A 14,707-nucleotide genomic window follows, 5' to 3' on the forward strand; every position below is an offset into this window, starting at 1 on the left:
TGTTATGAATATTATTCAATATTTTAATTTGAATGTCGGATTGAAATGAACATCGCTGTTATTAGAGGTTAGCATAAGCGCGGCTAACGCTAATATAATGAGCATTAGAATGAAGTTTCTTCATTAATGCTCCTATAACTTTTATTAGGGTAAAAAAACAGGAGGACATGATATTTACTATTTTTACACACCAGAGGCTTTTAAATGAATTGTGAATCTAAAATATGCGTGTTAGAGAATGTACAAATGGTTAACATTGTTTGTGTCATATCAGTCAGAAAAGCCTTTTTTTTTTAGCTAACTTAGTTAGTTGTTATTCTTGGCTGAATAACTCTAGAAGGTTTTCAAAAGCCCTTTAAAATTAAATATGTACACAGTTTGGATTAAATAAAAGTATAGTCAAATTTTTTAATTGGCATGTTTTTGTGTTTTGCTTTCACTGCAGAGGATCCATTGGTGCGCAAGTGATGGAATGTTAAATCTGCTCAGATGAAGAAATAAACTCATCTAAAATGGTAACTCATCTACATCTTGGATACCCTGAGGGTGAGCACATTTTCAGCAAATTTTCTTTAATGAAAGACAAATTGGATGAACAGCAAACACATGTTTTTCACACTTATTTACCAAGGGTGCCAGTAGTGGAGGACGCTGCAAGACAAGTTGAATAAGCAACAGTTTAATGACAGGTCACACACCCACAAACGTATTTATGGGTCACTTAAAACCTGCCCTCCACTGTGCAAATCAAAAACTGAAACCACATGACCTTATTCCTTTTGTATGAGCATATACACGCGAAATGAAAAGAATGAAAGAGGAGACAAAGAGAAAAAATAAATAAAAAATTCCAGGCAAAGCTGTGAGTTTAATGCCAGCTTACATAACTTCATCTTACAAAACTGTTGATTTTAAGCACTTGGCTGTGATTGAAATAGCTAGAAAAAAATTACAACCAAGCAATAAACAGAATGCAGAGACACAATGATTAATAATTTCAAATGTTTCAAAATGAATAATGGATCATGTAAATTTGATGTAAATGTAGTTAATATAATCAGTATAATTTAATTATCCATCCATCCATTCTTCAAACTTCTTGTTTTTTTTAAATTAATAAAATATAAATGTAACATGACCCCATGACAAATCTTGCTCAGACAAGGAACCCTTATAATGTTGAAACAGATCATTAAAAGTCACAGCCCTACAAAAATGCACTGCATCTTGTGAGACGAGATTGCTGGCTCATCAAATGTACTTATTGACAGTTTCAAAGACATTTTTTTTTCATGACTCTCATGACAATGAGAAGTTTGTTAAAGAACACGGTTTCTCATTCCTGTTTTTCCAAGGACACTTTCTTGTAGAATTACCTCAATTCACAAATTAATGTCTGTAAGTTTACTTAAAATTTACAACCAGATGCATAAATTGGAACTAAAGTTCAAGGAATGAGGAACTCTGTTACCCATATATAATATTTGAAAAAAAAAAAGTCCTCTGAGGAAGCAAGTTTCTTTAATATATCTTCTAAAGGACGACTGTGAGGACCAAAGTGAAGGATTTAATTGCAGAAAACAGTACACCTCCATGAAAGCAGTTGCATCCCATTCACAAAAAAGTCCATTTCACATTCAAAATATCTGTATAACATTATGAAATATTTGGGATTTATTTGAAAAAAAAAAAAAAGAGAGAGAATCAGATGGTGGGAGTCACAGCATCTGCCAGAAGGGCTAATGCGGTAATGCTAACCAGAAAAACCTGAGATGTAACAATAAAATACAGGTAGCCTAAAAGTCAGGTAAGCGGAGGCAGTGCAGCAGATAGCTTACAGGCAGCTTACAAAGGTATTATGTAAGTTTTGAAATAGTTTTCAGCCACCAGACGAATCTGTAGTCGATAAGCCAGAGACTAAAACAAATCAAACTGATATAGATAGAGTAACTCAGAGCTGAACACATGTGTTACACCTGTTGAAAGAAACTTTTATCTCCTCTTCATCCTGACATTTTAAAGAAATGCATTCAAATTTGGTTTAAGCATATAATGTATTTTGAATTTTAAGAGCCTTCTAAAAGGAGCCAGGCACTGATAAAATGTTTACTAGAATTTAATGATGTCCTTGTGGTTTATATGTTGACTGAAAAAAATAAAAATAATAAAAAAAAACACACATCAGCATACACATCTTTTGAATGGGTGTCCATTGCTCTTTAGAATCAGATGGTGTATTAAGAAATTGCAGAGGCAGGATGCCATGGGTGAGGCTGAGATTGTCATTTATGGCGTCATGATTCATTCCAGAAGGTTAGTTTCAAAGAACATCCCAGCATGAGCATGAACATGAATAGATTTGAAATGATATTAACATGTATCTAATCTGGCTGAGGTGGGGCACGTTTGTGTTGTGGAATTGTGTGCCTATCCTTAAAATGAGCGACTGTAATTACTGCTGAATGATTGTGTACACAGCAGCTAATAATGACACTATGTGGATATTTCCCTGAGAAATGAAACCTCTTTTTGTATAGGCTAGGGGAGAGCGGGGCACAAAGTAACACTTTCTGACTTTCTCAGTCTGTGTAAATCCACATTGTGTTCAGAATATAATTTTTTTTATCCACAGTAATTTTACACTTGTCTAGTACAAATATGTCGCTTTGTTTCATAATTACAGTGTATACGTTTTTCTTTATTTATCCTCAAAAATTGGAAGTGAAATGTGACAACATGCCCCGTAGGTGGGGTACAGTGTAACATCTGAGGGGCACGTTGTAACTTGACCATATGACAGCTTAAAATCTTATCTGATCGAATGAAAAAAATATACAAGACAAACTAAAATATTTTGTCAACAAAATAAAATAATTATTTATTTCAAATAAAATAATGGCGTTTTTTAAGAATTAAACAGCTTAAAATGTTATCTGATCGAATGAAAAAAATATACAAGACAAAATAAAATATTTTGTTAATAAAATAAAATAATGGCGTTTTTTAAGAATTAAAACTAATCTGTTTTTGGAGTTTGACAATGAACACATTGAAACCATGCTTGGGACCGTCCACATAAATGAGCAAAAATGCTTTACATTTCTTGAAATAATAATTTCTAAACATTAAACATTGACTGTCAGTCTTTATTCACCCGTTTCTCATTGTTTCTCGTTAAAATTCATTAAAGTAAATAGTGTAAATTACATCGCTAATGTCATAGAATAGCACATTGTAACGCAGTGTTACAACATACCCCATCTGCCCAACTGGAATTTAAAACTGGTTAGTGTCTTCTGCTAGTTACCAAAGCATTAAAACAACGATCTGAACTGATAAATAACCGATTGGAGATTAAAATAAATTTGTCTCATTTTAAATGAATAATAAAAATTGAGATGGAAAATTTACTTAAGCCAGAATTGTAATTTTACTATGGTAAAATAAATATTCAGCGATATCTTCAAAAGATTTTTGAATTTTGGCGCAATTTTTTTTCTATATAATGTTGATATGGTAACTAATATACTGTAAATTTTGTTATGCTAGCATGTGTGGAAATATTCAAAACATGTGTGTTACAACTAACCCCGCGTTCCTTTGTGCCCCGCGCTCCCCTTATGATATAGGGTATCTCATAGCTCATACAAAAGCCACAAGTGGTAGCCTAAGTGTAGCTTAATGTAGTTTATGCTAATGTATAGCCTACCCAAAGTAGCCTACACTGATTAGCCTTACCTACTTAAAATAGTGTTGACCATCGTTACCGTCTACTCCTCAGGTAACCTATCTTTGTACGGATTAGCTGATTCGTATGAATTTGTACGATCTATTTACGTCCCACTAACGTTTCGGTGGGCCTTCATGCTTATATATTTTTATTTTATTGATTTATTTTTCCCTTAAAAAGTGCATGCCACCTCGTAAAACAATGACGTTTTCTCATGCGATCGGGTTGGATATAGTGACTTCTTTGGTGGACCAAAAACAACTGCAATAAAATAAAGAAATATAAAAAATGAACATTTTTAATGTAAAAAGTAAGCAAACAATGATACAAAATCAAGTAGGACAGTCTATAAATCAACTGATGCCATCTGAACTTGCGTGATATTGTGAACGCCCTTTAAAATAACCTCTAAAGAAGAATGAGGATGATTGACAGCAACAATACAGGCTAATGGTTTCTGTTTATATTATTCCGTCTTTGCATGCTACGCAAGAACGATTGTGTTTGGAACGACATCATCAAAAATGATAACATTTTTATAACGATACTGGCAGTTAAATTTAGAATTAGCCTATATCTAATTAAATCGAATTACTAAATCACTAAATGGTTTGGTTCTTTTGGGGTTGTTCCACTACTAACGAATCCTTGCTTTTAAAAGCACCCAGAAATGAACTTAAACTGGTGCTATTTATTGAATTTATTTTGGAAACATTTGAAAGTCGGCGGCTAATAAAGTTATTTCGACTCATTTTAAAGGCAGGTAAGGGAAAGCGCGGTGTAGTGAACTTCGTCTTCACCCTCCATCACGAGAGTTTTGGAGAACCTGACCGATGTGATGCTGAGAGGTAAAAACGCGATAAGATTCAATCAATGCGACTGCTATGAAAGAAATCTCGATAAACGAAGCCTAACAATGTGACATGTGAGCGTTCTATAGGAATGTCGTTTTTCGTCAGCAGATGAGCTGATGAAAGTGACACACCCATTACAGGTGAACAGTGAAGAGTACTAAAGGCGGGAATGAAGCCAATAACCCATCATATTCCTGCTTACAGACAGACAGGTGAATCAAGTCAGAGGTGAGACCAGAGTTGTGATTGATCACATTTCTCTTGTTAAATTAAATTAATTATGTACACTTGTATGATCAAATAAAATTCTGTTAGCAGTATTGTTTTCTGGTTTAATGATTTTTTATTTAATTGTATTTATTTATTTTTGGTTTAATGTAGATGATTGTCTTGCTGGTCATTTTTGCTGCTCTTCTGTGTCCCACCGTCCACAGTGCTGGTGACGCTTCAGTGGGTGAGTATAACTGAAGTTGAACGTAATTTACTCAGTGAATATGTAGTTTTATTTTGCATGATTCTGTTGAAGAAGGCACTAAAGGCTCTTTTGATAGGAAGTTTCATTGGTTTATATTTATTAATATTGTCGTTTCACTGTAAACAGATTGGTGCTATCACAAGGCAGCATGCAGTAAGTGTGATTAATTCATTGATTTTATTTATTATTTTTTTGCACCCTAAAATATTCCACATTGACATAAAACTTGATATACAATTTATTATAAATTTTAAATGTTAAAATATTAAAAACTTGTTCTGAAGTCTTTTTTTTTCATCTATTTGTAATAGATTTTACCACCTGGCCCAAGATTGCTCCACAATTTTGCAATGGATCCAAGCAATCTCCCATTAATATTGTGACTGCAAGTGTTCAGGGCAATCCTAACCTGACTTCCTTTAACTTGACTGGTTTTGATGACAACTCAACCTTCCTTTCAATCGTAAACTCTGGCGACTCCGGTAAGGATCACTGCACACTGGGAACCTTCATTTGCTGATACTACTTGCATTTATTTCAATGCACATTTTGCAGAATAACCTTAATTGTTTCTCAGGATCTGTTTGTCTTTATAAAATATAGTTGCTAAAATCATTTAGCAGTCACTTATTCAGTGACTTCTATGAGGAATAACAAAACCAATCCTCAGGAAGAGATAACATGAGAAGTATCACTTTAAAAAGGTTGCACAGAGAAGTACAAAAGTGCGAGTTATAGCAAAGAGATGTATAGGTGATATACTGTTAGACAACAGAAGGATAAATGTTATTTGATGCCTCTTTGAGACTCACTGAATATATAATGGAAACTTAGACTGGCAAAAGTAGGGGTACAGTAATGGAGTGCAGATCAATCATCTGTGATGCTCAGTATCAGTGTATATTATATCCTGGACCTTGTATCTAAAGGCCTCTTTAAACAGCCGAGTTAAGGCTGCTCTGTGCCTGCTTAAAACTCAATGTGAAGATGCAATGTTGCATGAAAGCCAGACTAAATTAAGCCTGCTCTAACTCACCTCTGCACCTAGTATTAAAGTACACCATTGTATTTGCAGTGTAAATGCTATTTCTGCACAGTCTATGTAAAGAGACTGAGAAAAGCTTCTTCTAAATTTGGCGTAATACCGTATTGGCCCGAATATAAGACGACCCTGATTATAAGACGACCCCCCCTTTTTCCAGATGTACCTTTTGGAAAAAGGCTTTTTAAAAACCAAATCTTGTTTTTTCTAAGTAAAACACATTTTGTCTTCAATTATTTTCATATTGCATATTTTTCCTATTTTAATTTTTGTTTTGAAAGTATGGTAAAAACTGGTAAAATGTACCAACAATCACATTAAAAAAAATATACACTTTTTCCTGAATATAAGACGACCGCGTTTTTTCAGATGTATTTCCAAGAAAAAAATATCGTCTTATATTCGGGACAATACGGTATGTCCATTGTCTTCACAGTGGTGGTTAACCTGGATGATGAGAAAATGACAGTGCAAGGAGGCGATCTTCCAGGTCTTTACAACACTAAACAATTCCATCTCCACTGGGGTAACGGCAGCTCCTCACCTGGCTCCGAACACACCGTGGATGGCAAACAATACCCAATGGAGGTATGAATGATTGAATTTTCCCTGCAAATGCACTGCTTTATTTCAAATATTGTGATGCAGTAGAAGAATCATTTTTGGTTCCACAAACATCCTTTTTTTCTTAGTCTAAAGAACATTTCAAAAATCTAAAGAACTTTTTTCCACTACAAAGGGAAGGTTCCATGGATGTTAAAGGTTCTTTGTGGTACCATTGATGTCAATAAAAATCTTTATTTTTAAGAGTTTATGTGTTCATTCACTGTATGTGTTCTTTCATGTCTCATAGCTGCACATTGTAAATGTCCATTCAAAATACAACGGGAGTGTGTCAGCTGCTCTAGCTGCCAAAGACAGCACAGCATTGGCAGTTCTTGGTTTCTTCATTGAGGTGAGCATGACATTTCTTAGATCCTGAAAGAAACGCAAACCTAAAAGTATATTCATGGCTTGGTTGTATGTGCACATGCGTATGTATGTATTATGCTTTTTATTTATTTTATTATTATTATTTTTATTTAACCAACAGGGAACCAATGAAGCGAACAAAACAAAAAGCTGGGATATCCTAACATCCTATTTGACAAGCATCCGCAATTCAGGTGAAGAAATGATTTTGTCAGTTTTCTTTTTTTGGAGCCTGCAGCTCTGAATGATTGCTTAAAAGGGTAGTTCACCCAAAATCATAATTTATTCACCCTCATGTCATTCCAAAGATATTTTGAAGAATGTTTCAACTATTTGTCCATATAGTGAAAGTCAGTGGGGTCCAAAACAACACTGGTCCACACTGACTTTCATTGTATTGACAAAAACAACACTGGAACATTGGTGATAGGGCTGCACGATAAATCGAAATGGAATCGAGATCGCGATTCGAGTGAGTTTTTCATTTTTGAGTGAAGCCGTTAACATTGGTATATTTGGTTAATCTCTCTTCACCAATATAATTTAACAACAAATTAAACGCAAAACTAAAGAGAGCCAAGTAGTTTCAGACTTTTTTTTGTATATTTAGGTAATACAACCACAGACATCATGAATGAAATCACACTGAACAGTCTGATTGAAGGTGTGGACAGGACTAAATATTACCGTTATCAAGGCTCCCTAACTACACCCAGCTGTAATGAAGCTGTGATTTGGACAGTGTTTAAAGAGCCCATCAAAGTCAGTCATAACTTTGTAAGTAAATGCAACTATACGGTACAGTAATTCATAAAAATCATATTCGTCTTTTACTGGGTGAAAACTTCTACATATTCTGAGTTAAAAAGTCACTCTATTTACTTTATTCCTCCAAACAGATCAACCGCTTCAGCACTACTGTCTTTTTCAAAGATGCAAGCGCTTCAGTTCTGAACACCAACAACTTCAGAGGAGTTCAGCCGTTGAATGGCAGAGTTGTGACGTCACAGGTGGTACAAACAGCAGCAACTCCAGCAGCTTCATCAGCGGCCACATCCACTTTATCTGTTATCACAGTACTTCTCTTGTCCAGTTTGTGTTGGCTGTAGAAATATGCTTTGTGCACACCTATGAGCTGATTTAATTTATTGCACTTGTAAATGATGTACGCTTTGATTTGCGTTTGATCATGACTGATGGTTTCTGTAAATATTGATTTTATCACTTTATGGAAAAATAAGAAGTTTATGACACATAGCGGTTCCTTTTTCTACCAATTGTATTTCTATTTCTATATTTTTAAAAGCACAAGTTTGCTATCTGTGAGGATAATATAAGTTCTTAGGATATGTTTATATATTTTTTTATCCCAAACTCCTAGTTTAAAACAGTTGAAATCCTACAGACTGCTGATGTTTTATATGAAGCTTCTGTTATCTGTCATTATATTCAATGTTAGATAATTCAGTAGTATTTAAGATGATTTGTTTTTAAATTGTAAAACATGATGATTTGTTTTAAATTTAGTTATTCAATTTGAAATAATAAATGTTTGCTGTTTAATAACAAAATGTCTCCAATTGATTTCTGTTTGAGTACCATATATGAGGGTCCAAAGACCAATCAAAATGTTTGTGATTATATGTACATATATATTGTACCATTTTTATCTACCATACACTTTTATGTATGCTGTGTGTGTATACACACACACACACATACACACTACCACACAAAAGATAAATTTTTTTTTTAATGTTTTTGAATGTAGTCTTTTATGCTCATCAAGCCTTTTTGAATAAAATTTAAATAAAAATACAGTTAAAACTGTAATATTGTGAAATATTATTACAGTAACTATTAAGCGACTATTTATTTATTTATTATATTTTGAAATTTAATTTAATTAGTCCTGCTATGCAAGCATCATTACTTCAGTCTTCAGTGTCACATGATCCTTCAGAAATCATTCTAATATGCTGATTGGCCGCTCAAGAAACATTTCTTAGAATTATCAGTGTTGAAAACATTTTTTGCTGATAGATAGATGGAGACCTGCTACACCTGCTTAATCCAAACTGGCCTTAATTACCAGACACCCTTATGCCGAGTTCACACTGCACGATTTTAGCCCGATTTTTCACTCGCCGACAAGTTTTGCGAAATCGCCGACAAATGCCCGAAATCAGAGGCAAATCGGTGCTCGTTCACGCGAGTGACATTCACGCAGTGTGAATTATCAAAGACGGATCTGAGGGAATCGCCGACGCGTCGCCGACGCCCGTGAAATATTTGGCATGCTAAATATCTGGAGCTGTCGGCGATTCACAATCAAGCTGTGTGAAATGAGTTCTGACTGAAAAACACATCGGCGATGAGCTACAGCCAATGAGAGACCAAGATACAGGGCAGCGGGAAGTTCGGGGAGGAGTTATATGAAATGTAGTTTGTGGCCCAGTGTTGCCAAATCCGCGATTGCCGCCGGTTGTTTCTTATGTCAGCAGGTTGAAGCGACCCCAATAACATATTTACGATATTTAGGCCCTGGAATGTGAATTGTACCAGGAGAACCCTGCCAAAAAAATGTGTATTTTACCCCCGAACGCGATTTTTACTGGGGGACCCCCTCGAAAGCAATTGGGCTATTTTCAGGCTAGTTTTGAGAAGTAATTGGGCGGGTTTTGTAGCGAAACCCTGGCAACCCAGCACCAGACAGAGCTGTCGGCGATTCTTCTTCCCCCTGTCGTCGTTCCATCGTGCAGTGTGAACACAGCAACAACTGAATGCTACCCCAGATAGTCGTTCAGTGTGAAACCAACAGTGATGCGACGTCTTTAGTGTGAACTCGGCATCAATTTAAAGCTTTCGAGTGAAAAGCTTTCAGGATAATTGTTTTATAGGGTTTTACAGGTTTAACTGCTTTTTGGCTAGGTTTTGACTATTATTCAGAAGAGAGCAATTTAGTGAACTAGTGGAATTTGGTTTAAGGAAAATGGTAAGATAGCAGTACTATAACCTACAATTGATTGAATATTTGTAAGGTTCAAAGTGTGTAACACCTATGCATGCCCCCAACCCCAGCCAAAGATGAATGCTTGGTTTATAACCTGCCTTGCAGCTTATCTGTTGCCTGCATCAAACAGTGAACCAACATGTGTTGGTAAGATATGACCATGTGATATGAATCATTTTCCTAAACTTATGTCATTGAAATGTTCTAAGTTGCTTTAGCATTATTCTTGCTGTATTTGGGCCCTTTTCAGCTTGGTGTTATCACTTGCCTTCATGTAGTAAGTTCTTCTATATTTTAAAATTCCCTTCAAATTTATGTCACTTGGCCCATAATTGCAGAAAAAGACTGTAATGGCACTCAACAGTCTCCAATAGACATAATAACCACCAACGTCCAGGCTAATGCTAATCTGACCTCTTTCACCTTCACTGGTTATGATGACAACACAACCTTAACTGAGATTAAAAACACTGGCACGACAAGTGAGTAGATGTAGCTCTTTGTATTGTCATTTGTGCATTTGCACAAGAAGATCTTACTCTATCCATGTTTCGTGTGTCTTTAGCATGCAGGAGTTATCTGTTCTAATACTGGCTTCTAATGCATTTTAGCTTTATCTTCAGTTACAGTTACACTTGATCACCAGAAAATGCATGTGGAAGGAGGTGATCTGGCAGGCCAGTTTGCAAGTACGCAGTTTCATCTTCACTGGGGTAATGGCAGTTTCATGCCTGGATCTGAACACACTGTGGATGGCAAGCAATACCCTATGGAGGTGAGATTATACAGTCTAGTGTAACTTTTGTACTAGTGTTTTATTTGTCATCACTTGTCCTGCCCATCTGTTTCACCTGCACATAGTGAATGAGGTTGTGCATAACGGCTCAACTATCCTGACTGTTCTTGGTTTCTTCATTGAGGTATGTTTCCTACACTCTTAAAAATAAAGGTTTCAAAAGTGTTTTTTTGTTGTTTTTTCAGCAGTGACATCGTGACCTTTTTTTTGTTTGTTTGTTTCCCCAAAGAACATTTGAGTGAACACTTTTTTTTTTTTTTTTTTTAATGGTTTTTCCTTAGTGTGAAGAGCGTTTTAATAATTTGAAGAACCTTTTGGAAAGATTCCATGGTTAAAGTCTCTTCATGGAACCATAGCTACCAATAAAGAACCTCTAAATTCTGTTTAACTGTTTATTTTAGTATAATATTTTTGAACCCACAGGCCACTTATGACACTGGAAAACCAGAGAGCTGGAAGACCTTAACATCTTCCCTGTCAAAAATCGCCAATGCAGGCAAGTTACAGGCAGCAAAAGTGGCACGTACTTGCCAAATTTTTCAAATGCTTAATCTTTGGGTATTATACCCTGCTTTTTTTTGTGTGTGTGTTTCCTGCCCTCTTAATTGCTTCTGTAAAAAGAGCTATACAAATAAGTGACTTCAAATGCCCTTTCGGCTTCTCAGGTGATAAAGCATACATCACTCAATATATCTCTATGGATGATCTTCTTCCTGGAGTGGACAGAACTAAATATCATCGTTATCTTGGTTCTTTGACCACACCAAACTGCAATGAAGGTGTTGTGTGGACCATCTTTAAAGACCCCATCAAAGTCAGCTGGGATTTGGTAAGTCTTTTGGGGAAAAGCTTATTTCGCAGAGTTGGTAACTACTAAAGTACATTTTCCTTCCTATAGCAGTAAAGTTTTGAAGTAGGAGTTCCAGTATCTTTGGTTTAATAGTCTTAAACTGTTCTATTCCTGCTTCTCACTATTAGATTGACCTGTTCAGTACGAGTGTACACATCAACAAGGCAACCAACTCTCCCCTAATGGTGGACACGTTCAGGGGTGTTCAGCCAGTCAACAGCAGGATTGTGACCTCACAGGTGGCTGGTACCAGAGCTACTGGTCCTGTTTCCCAAACAGCATTTGACTTTGATGTTCTAGATCCCTCTTCTGATTGCCAAATCCCTGAACCTTACACATTTGACTTGGAAACGGATGCATACTGGTAGGATTCGAGTGGGAGGGCTGATAATGTTATGGTACAAGTTAAGTGTTTGCTTAAAAAAAAAAAAAAAAATCCATGTCGTGAAAATCATTTAAGAATTATACTTGTTCCATAAACTTATCAGGTAACGTCCCATGCAGATCTTGAATGAAATGGTTAAAGGCAGCATGTATGCATTCGTTTTAATAGCGTCCAACACTACTTTTAATAAATGTATTACCTTTATACAACTTAAGCTCACTGTTTGGTGTGTATAAGCTAATTTTGTTGTCTGGTGGGGTGTTTTTGAAACCCATGTTTGTGCACTTGATTTGGACTCTACGTTTAAGACTATCATCAGTTTTGCACTTCAGGATGAAACTAAGCTTTTTAATTTGTACTGTAGTTCCTTAAAGGTATTGAGTCATCATCCGAGTGTAGACAGGAGCTTAAGTTGAATTGAAATCTTGTTAAGCATTCTTAGTTTGAGTAATTTTAAGAGCAAAGTTGGTTTTTAAAGTAATCTCTCAATGATTTGGCCGATGTAACTGGTGCTTGTTTTGACTGTCATTCAGTAGCACTTGTCTGTAGTCAGGCTTTTTTTTTTCCTCCCGCAGGAATCGCATGTCAAGAGTATTAGTACAGTATATGCACAAGGGGTTTGGTTTCTTCAACTTATTTACTACTTTCTTTGCACCGACTTGTGACTGTTTTTGTCAAAACACTTGTGCCTTTTGGTTCGTGCCTAATTGAACTAATCCATATATGCTTGTTTTAGCCATTACTTTTTATGCATGTATTATACAAAAATAAATAAAGGTGTATCATATTACTTGGGTTCAAGTGTTTCATTCATCTCAAGTTATATCGTTTCTTTATGCTGAGGAATAATTTATGGTTTTGAGCTTTTGCATTCAAACTTCTATTCCTGATATCCAACTTAATTTTTTTTTTTTTTTTTTTTTAAATGAATGGAGAACAGGTTTATTTAAGCAAAATGAATTTCAATTGAGAATTTCACACGTTCAATAAAACGAAACGTTAAAATGTTTCTAGATATGTTTAGTATTACAGTGACTTCTTTGTTACTGTACTTGAGAAACTTAAACTGCAGTGTACTTCAGTATATTAACTACATTTTAAAGAGAGAACTGGGTTACACTTTATTTTAAAGTGTCCTTGTTACAGTGTAATTATATATTTAAGTATTGAGTAATATTAATTGACTACATGTACTTACTATATGGTCAGGGTTAGGATTTGGCTTAGGCTTACTCGCTTGTAATTATGCATAATTGTTATTACAATAGTAAGTACATGTAACATGTGTAACAAGGACACCTTAAAATAAAGTGTTACTGAAAACTGTTACTGTTACTGATACATTTCTCCAGATCTTTTCATTACATTTGCAACTGCCAAGTGGGATGAAAATAAAAGTTTTGTGAATTGGTTATAGCAAAACCTAGTTCAGAAATAATTTTTTAATTTGTACTTTTGAGAGGGGCATTAACAATCTCCATTACATAGTTGCAACTTCTATGTGTATTAGTGTGTGTATATACTGTATATATATTTGGGATTTTATGTGATGCTAAAGACTAATTTGCTTTCTTTGAACAATGCATTTGTTTTGTGAAAACAAGCGGCAGGGTATTTAGCCTAAATACCATGATTACATGTTTGAAACGTTATGCGGTGGAAACTCAAGGACCCATTGATTCTTTTAACCTTGTTTTCAGGAAGGATCTTCAGCAGTTTTCGTTCATTGGTGAACCACAGGTTCTAGTGATCTTCAACAAACAAAAAAGGGAAGGGCGGTATGACATCTCAACAAAACTCCAAAAAGCAGATGGCAGAAAAGACACGGTACGCAAGCTGCTGTGACCACTGCAAAACACATCTGCCCACAAATGCCTGCCTCATGGAGCAGAATGAAACATTTTCCTCCCGTATTTACAGTGGTGTGTAAAAAGTCTACACAACCCTGTTAAAATAGTAGCTTTGAGATGTAAAAAATACAATAATAAAATCATGTAATTTTATAATGAGGCATGGTACTCTATATGGAACAAAGTACATTCAAACTCTTCCAGTAAATTTAATTTTAATCCTCCGGTCATCATTTAAGTAATGCTGATTAGTCCTGAATTGGATGTGTTGGGATGTCATTGTGAAGAAGTACCTATCTGTATTTCCAAAACATTAGATGTGCCATGGCTGTGCAGTGAAGGCCATCATCAACTAGAGTAGACGGTCCAAGGAAATGCACAAACACGCACTGTGGTGTGGGCACAACAATGACATTCCAATAAAACAAGGCACCTGCCAAAAGAGACTTACAGTAACTTTAAAGGGAACATGAAACAATATGGGAACAAGTCAATATCCTGAATTCTTCATCTGTCTGGACCATGTGGTAGGATGGCTAGTCGGAAGCCATTACTCCCTAAAAAAACACCAAACTGAATGGCAAAATGTTTTATGGTTCAATGAACATCTGAACATTTGGGCCATTTGTTGGGCCAAAAGACTGCTCGTCACCCAAACACCACAGTACACTCTAAAAAATGCTGGGTTAAATACAACCCAGTGCTGGGTAAAATAGGGACAAACCCAGCAATTGGGTTGT

At 35.6% G+C, this 14,707-nt stretch overlaps 2 protein-coding genes across 2 annotated transcripts; both read left to right on the forward strand.

Moving 5' to 3' along the window:
* Nucleotides 1-4,728: 4,728 nt before the first annotated feature.
* On the forward strand, nt 4,729-8,363 carry ca15c (carbonic anhydrase XV c). Its single transcript, XM_016513331.1, has 9 exons — nt 4,729-4,812; nt 4,966-5,038; nt 5,186-5,212; nt 5,371-5,541; nt 6,538-6,689; nt 6,955-7,056; nt 7,195-7,267; nt 7,684-7,850; nt 7,973-8,363. The coding sequence occupies exons 2-9, from the start codon at nt 4,966-4,968 to the stop codon at nt 8,180-8,182; spliced, it is 975 nt and encodes a 324-aa protein (XP_016368817.1). The 5' UTR covers nt 4,729-4,812; the 3' UTR covers nt 8,183-8,363.
* Nucleotides 8,364-9,383: 1,020 nt separating this feature from the next.
* Nucleotides 9,384-12,100, forward strand: ca15b (carbonic anhydrase XVb; the record flags this gene model as incomplete). Its single annotated transcript, XM_016513254.1, has 8 exons — nt 9,384-9,393; nt 10,337-10,368; nt 10,403-10,568; nt 10,710-10,861; nt 10,938-11,006; nt 11,306-11,378; nt 11,548-11,711; nt 11,861-12,100. Coding segments are annotated over 8 exons (906 nt in total), but the record flags the coding sequence as incomplete, so codon positions are not given.
* Nucleotides 12,101-14,707: the final 2,607 nt, after the last annotated feature.

The sequence above is a fragment of the Sinocyclocheilus rhinocerous genome, unplaced genomic scaffold, assembly GCF_001515625.1.
Source record: "Sinocyclocheilus rhinocerous isolate Xijiao unplaced genomic scaffold, SAMN03320098_v1.1 scaffold24, whole genome shotgun sequence".
Classification (NCBI taxonomy): domain Eukaryota; kingdom Metazoa; phylum Chordata; class Actinopteri; order Cypriniformes; family Cyprinidae; genus Sinocyclocheilus; species Sinocyclocheilus rhinocerous.

Coding starts and splice junctions, on each gene's coding strand:
- ca15c (XM_016513331.1), top strand. CDS start 4,966: ATGATTGTCTTGCTGGTCATTTTTGCTGCTCTTCTGTGTCCCACCGTC. Junction 5,542..6,537: donor CGTAAACTCTGGCGACTCCG/GTAAGGATCACT, acceptor TTGTCTTCACAG/TGGTGGTTAACCTGGATGAT. Junction 7,851..7,972: donor TCAAAGTCAGTCATAACTTT/GTAAGTAAATGC, acceptor TCCTCCAAACAG/ATCAACCGCTTCAGCACTAC.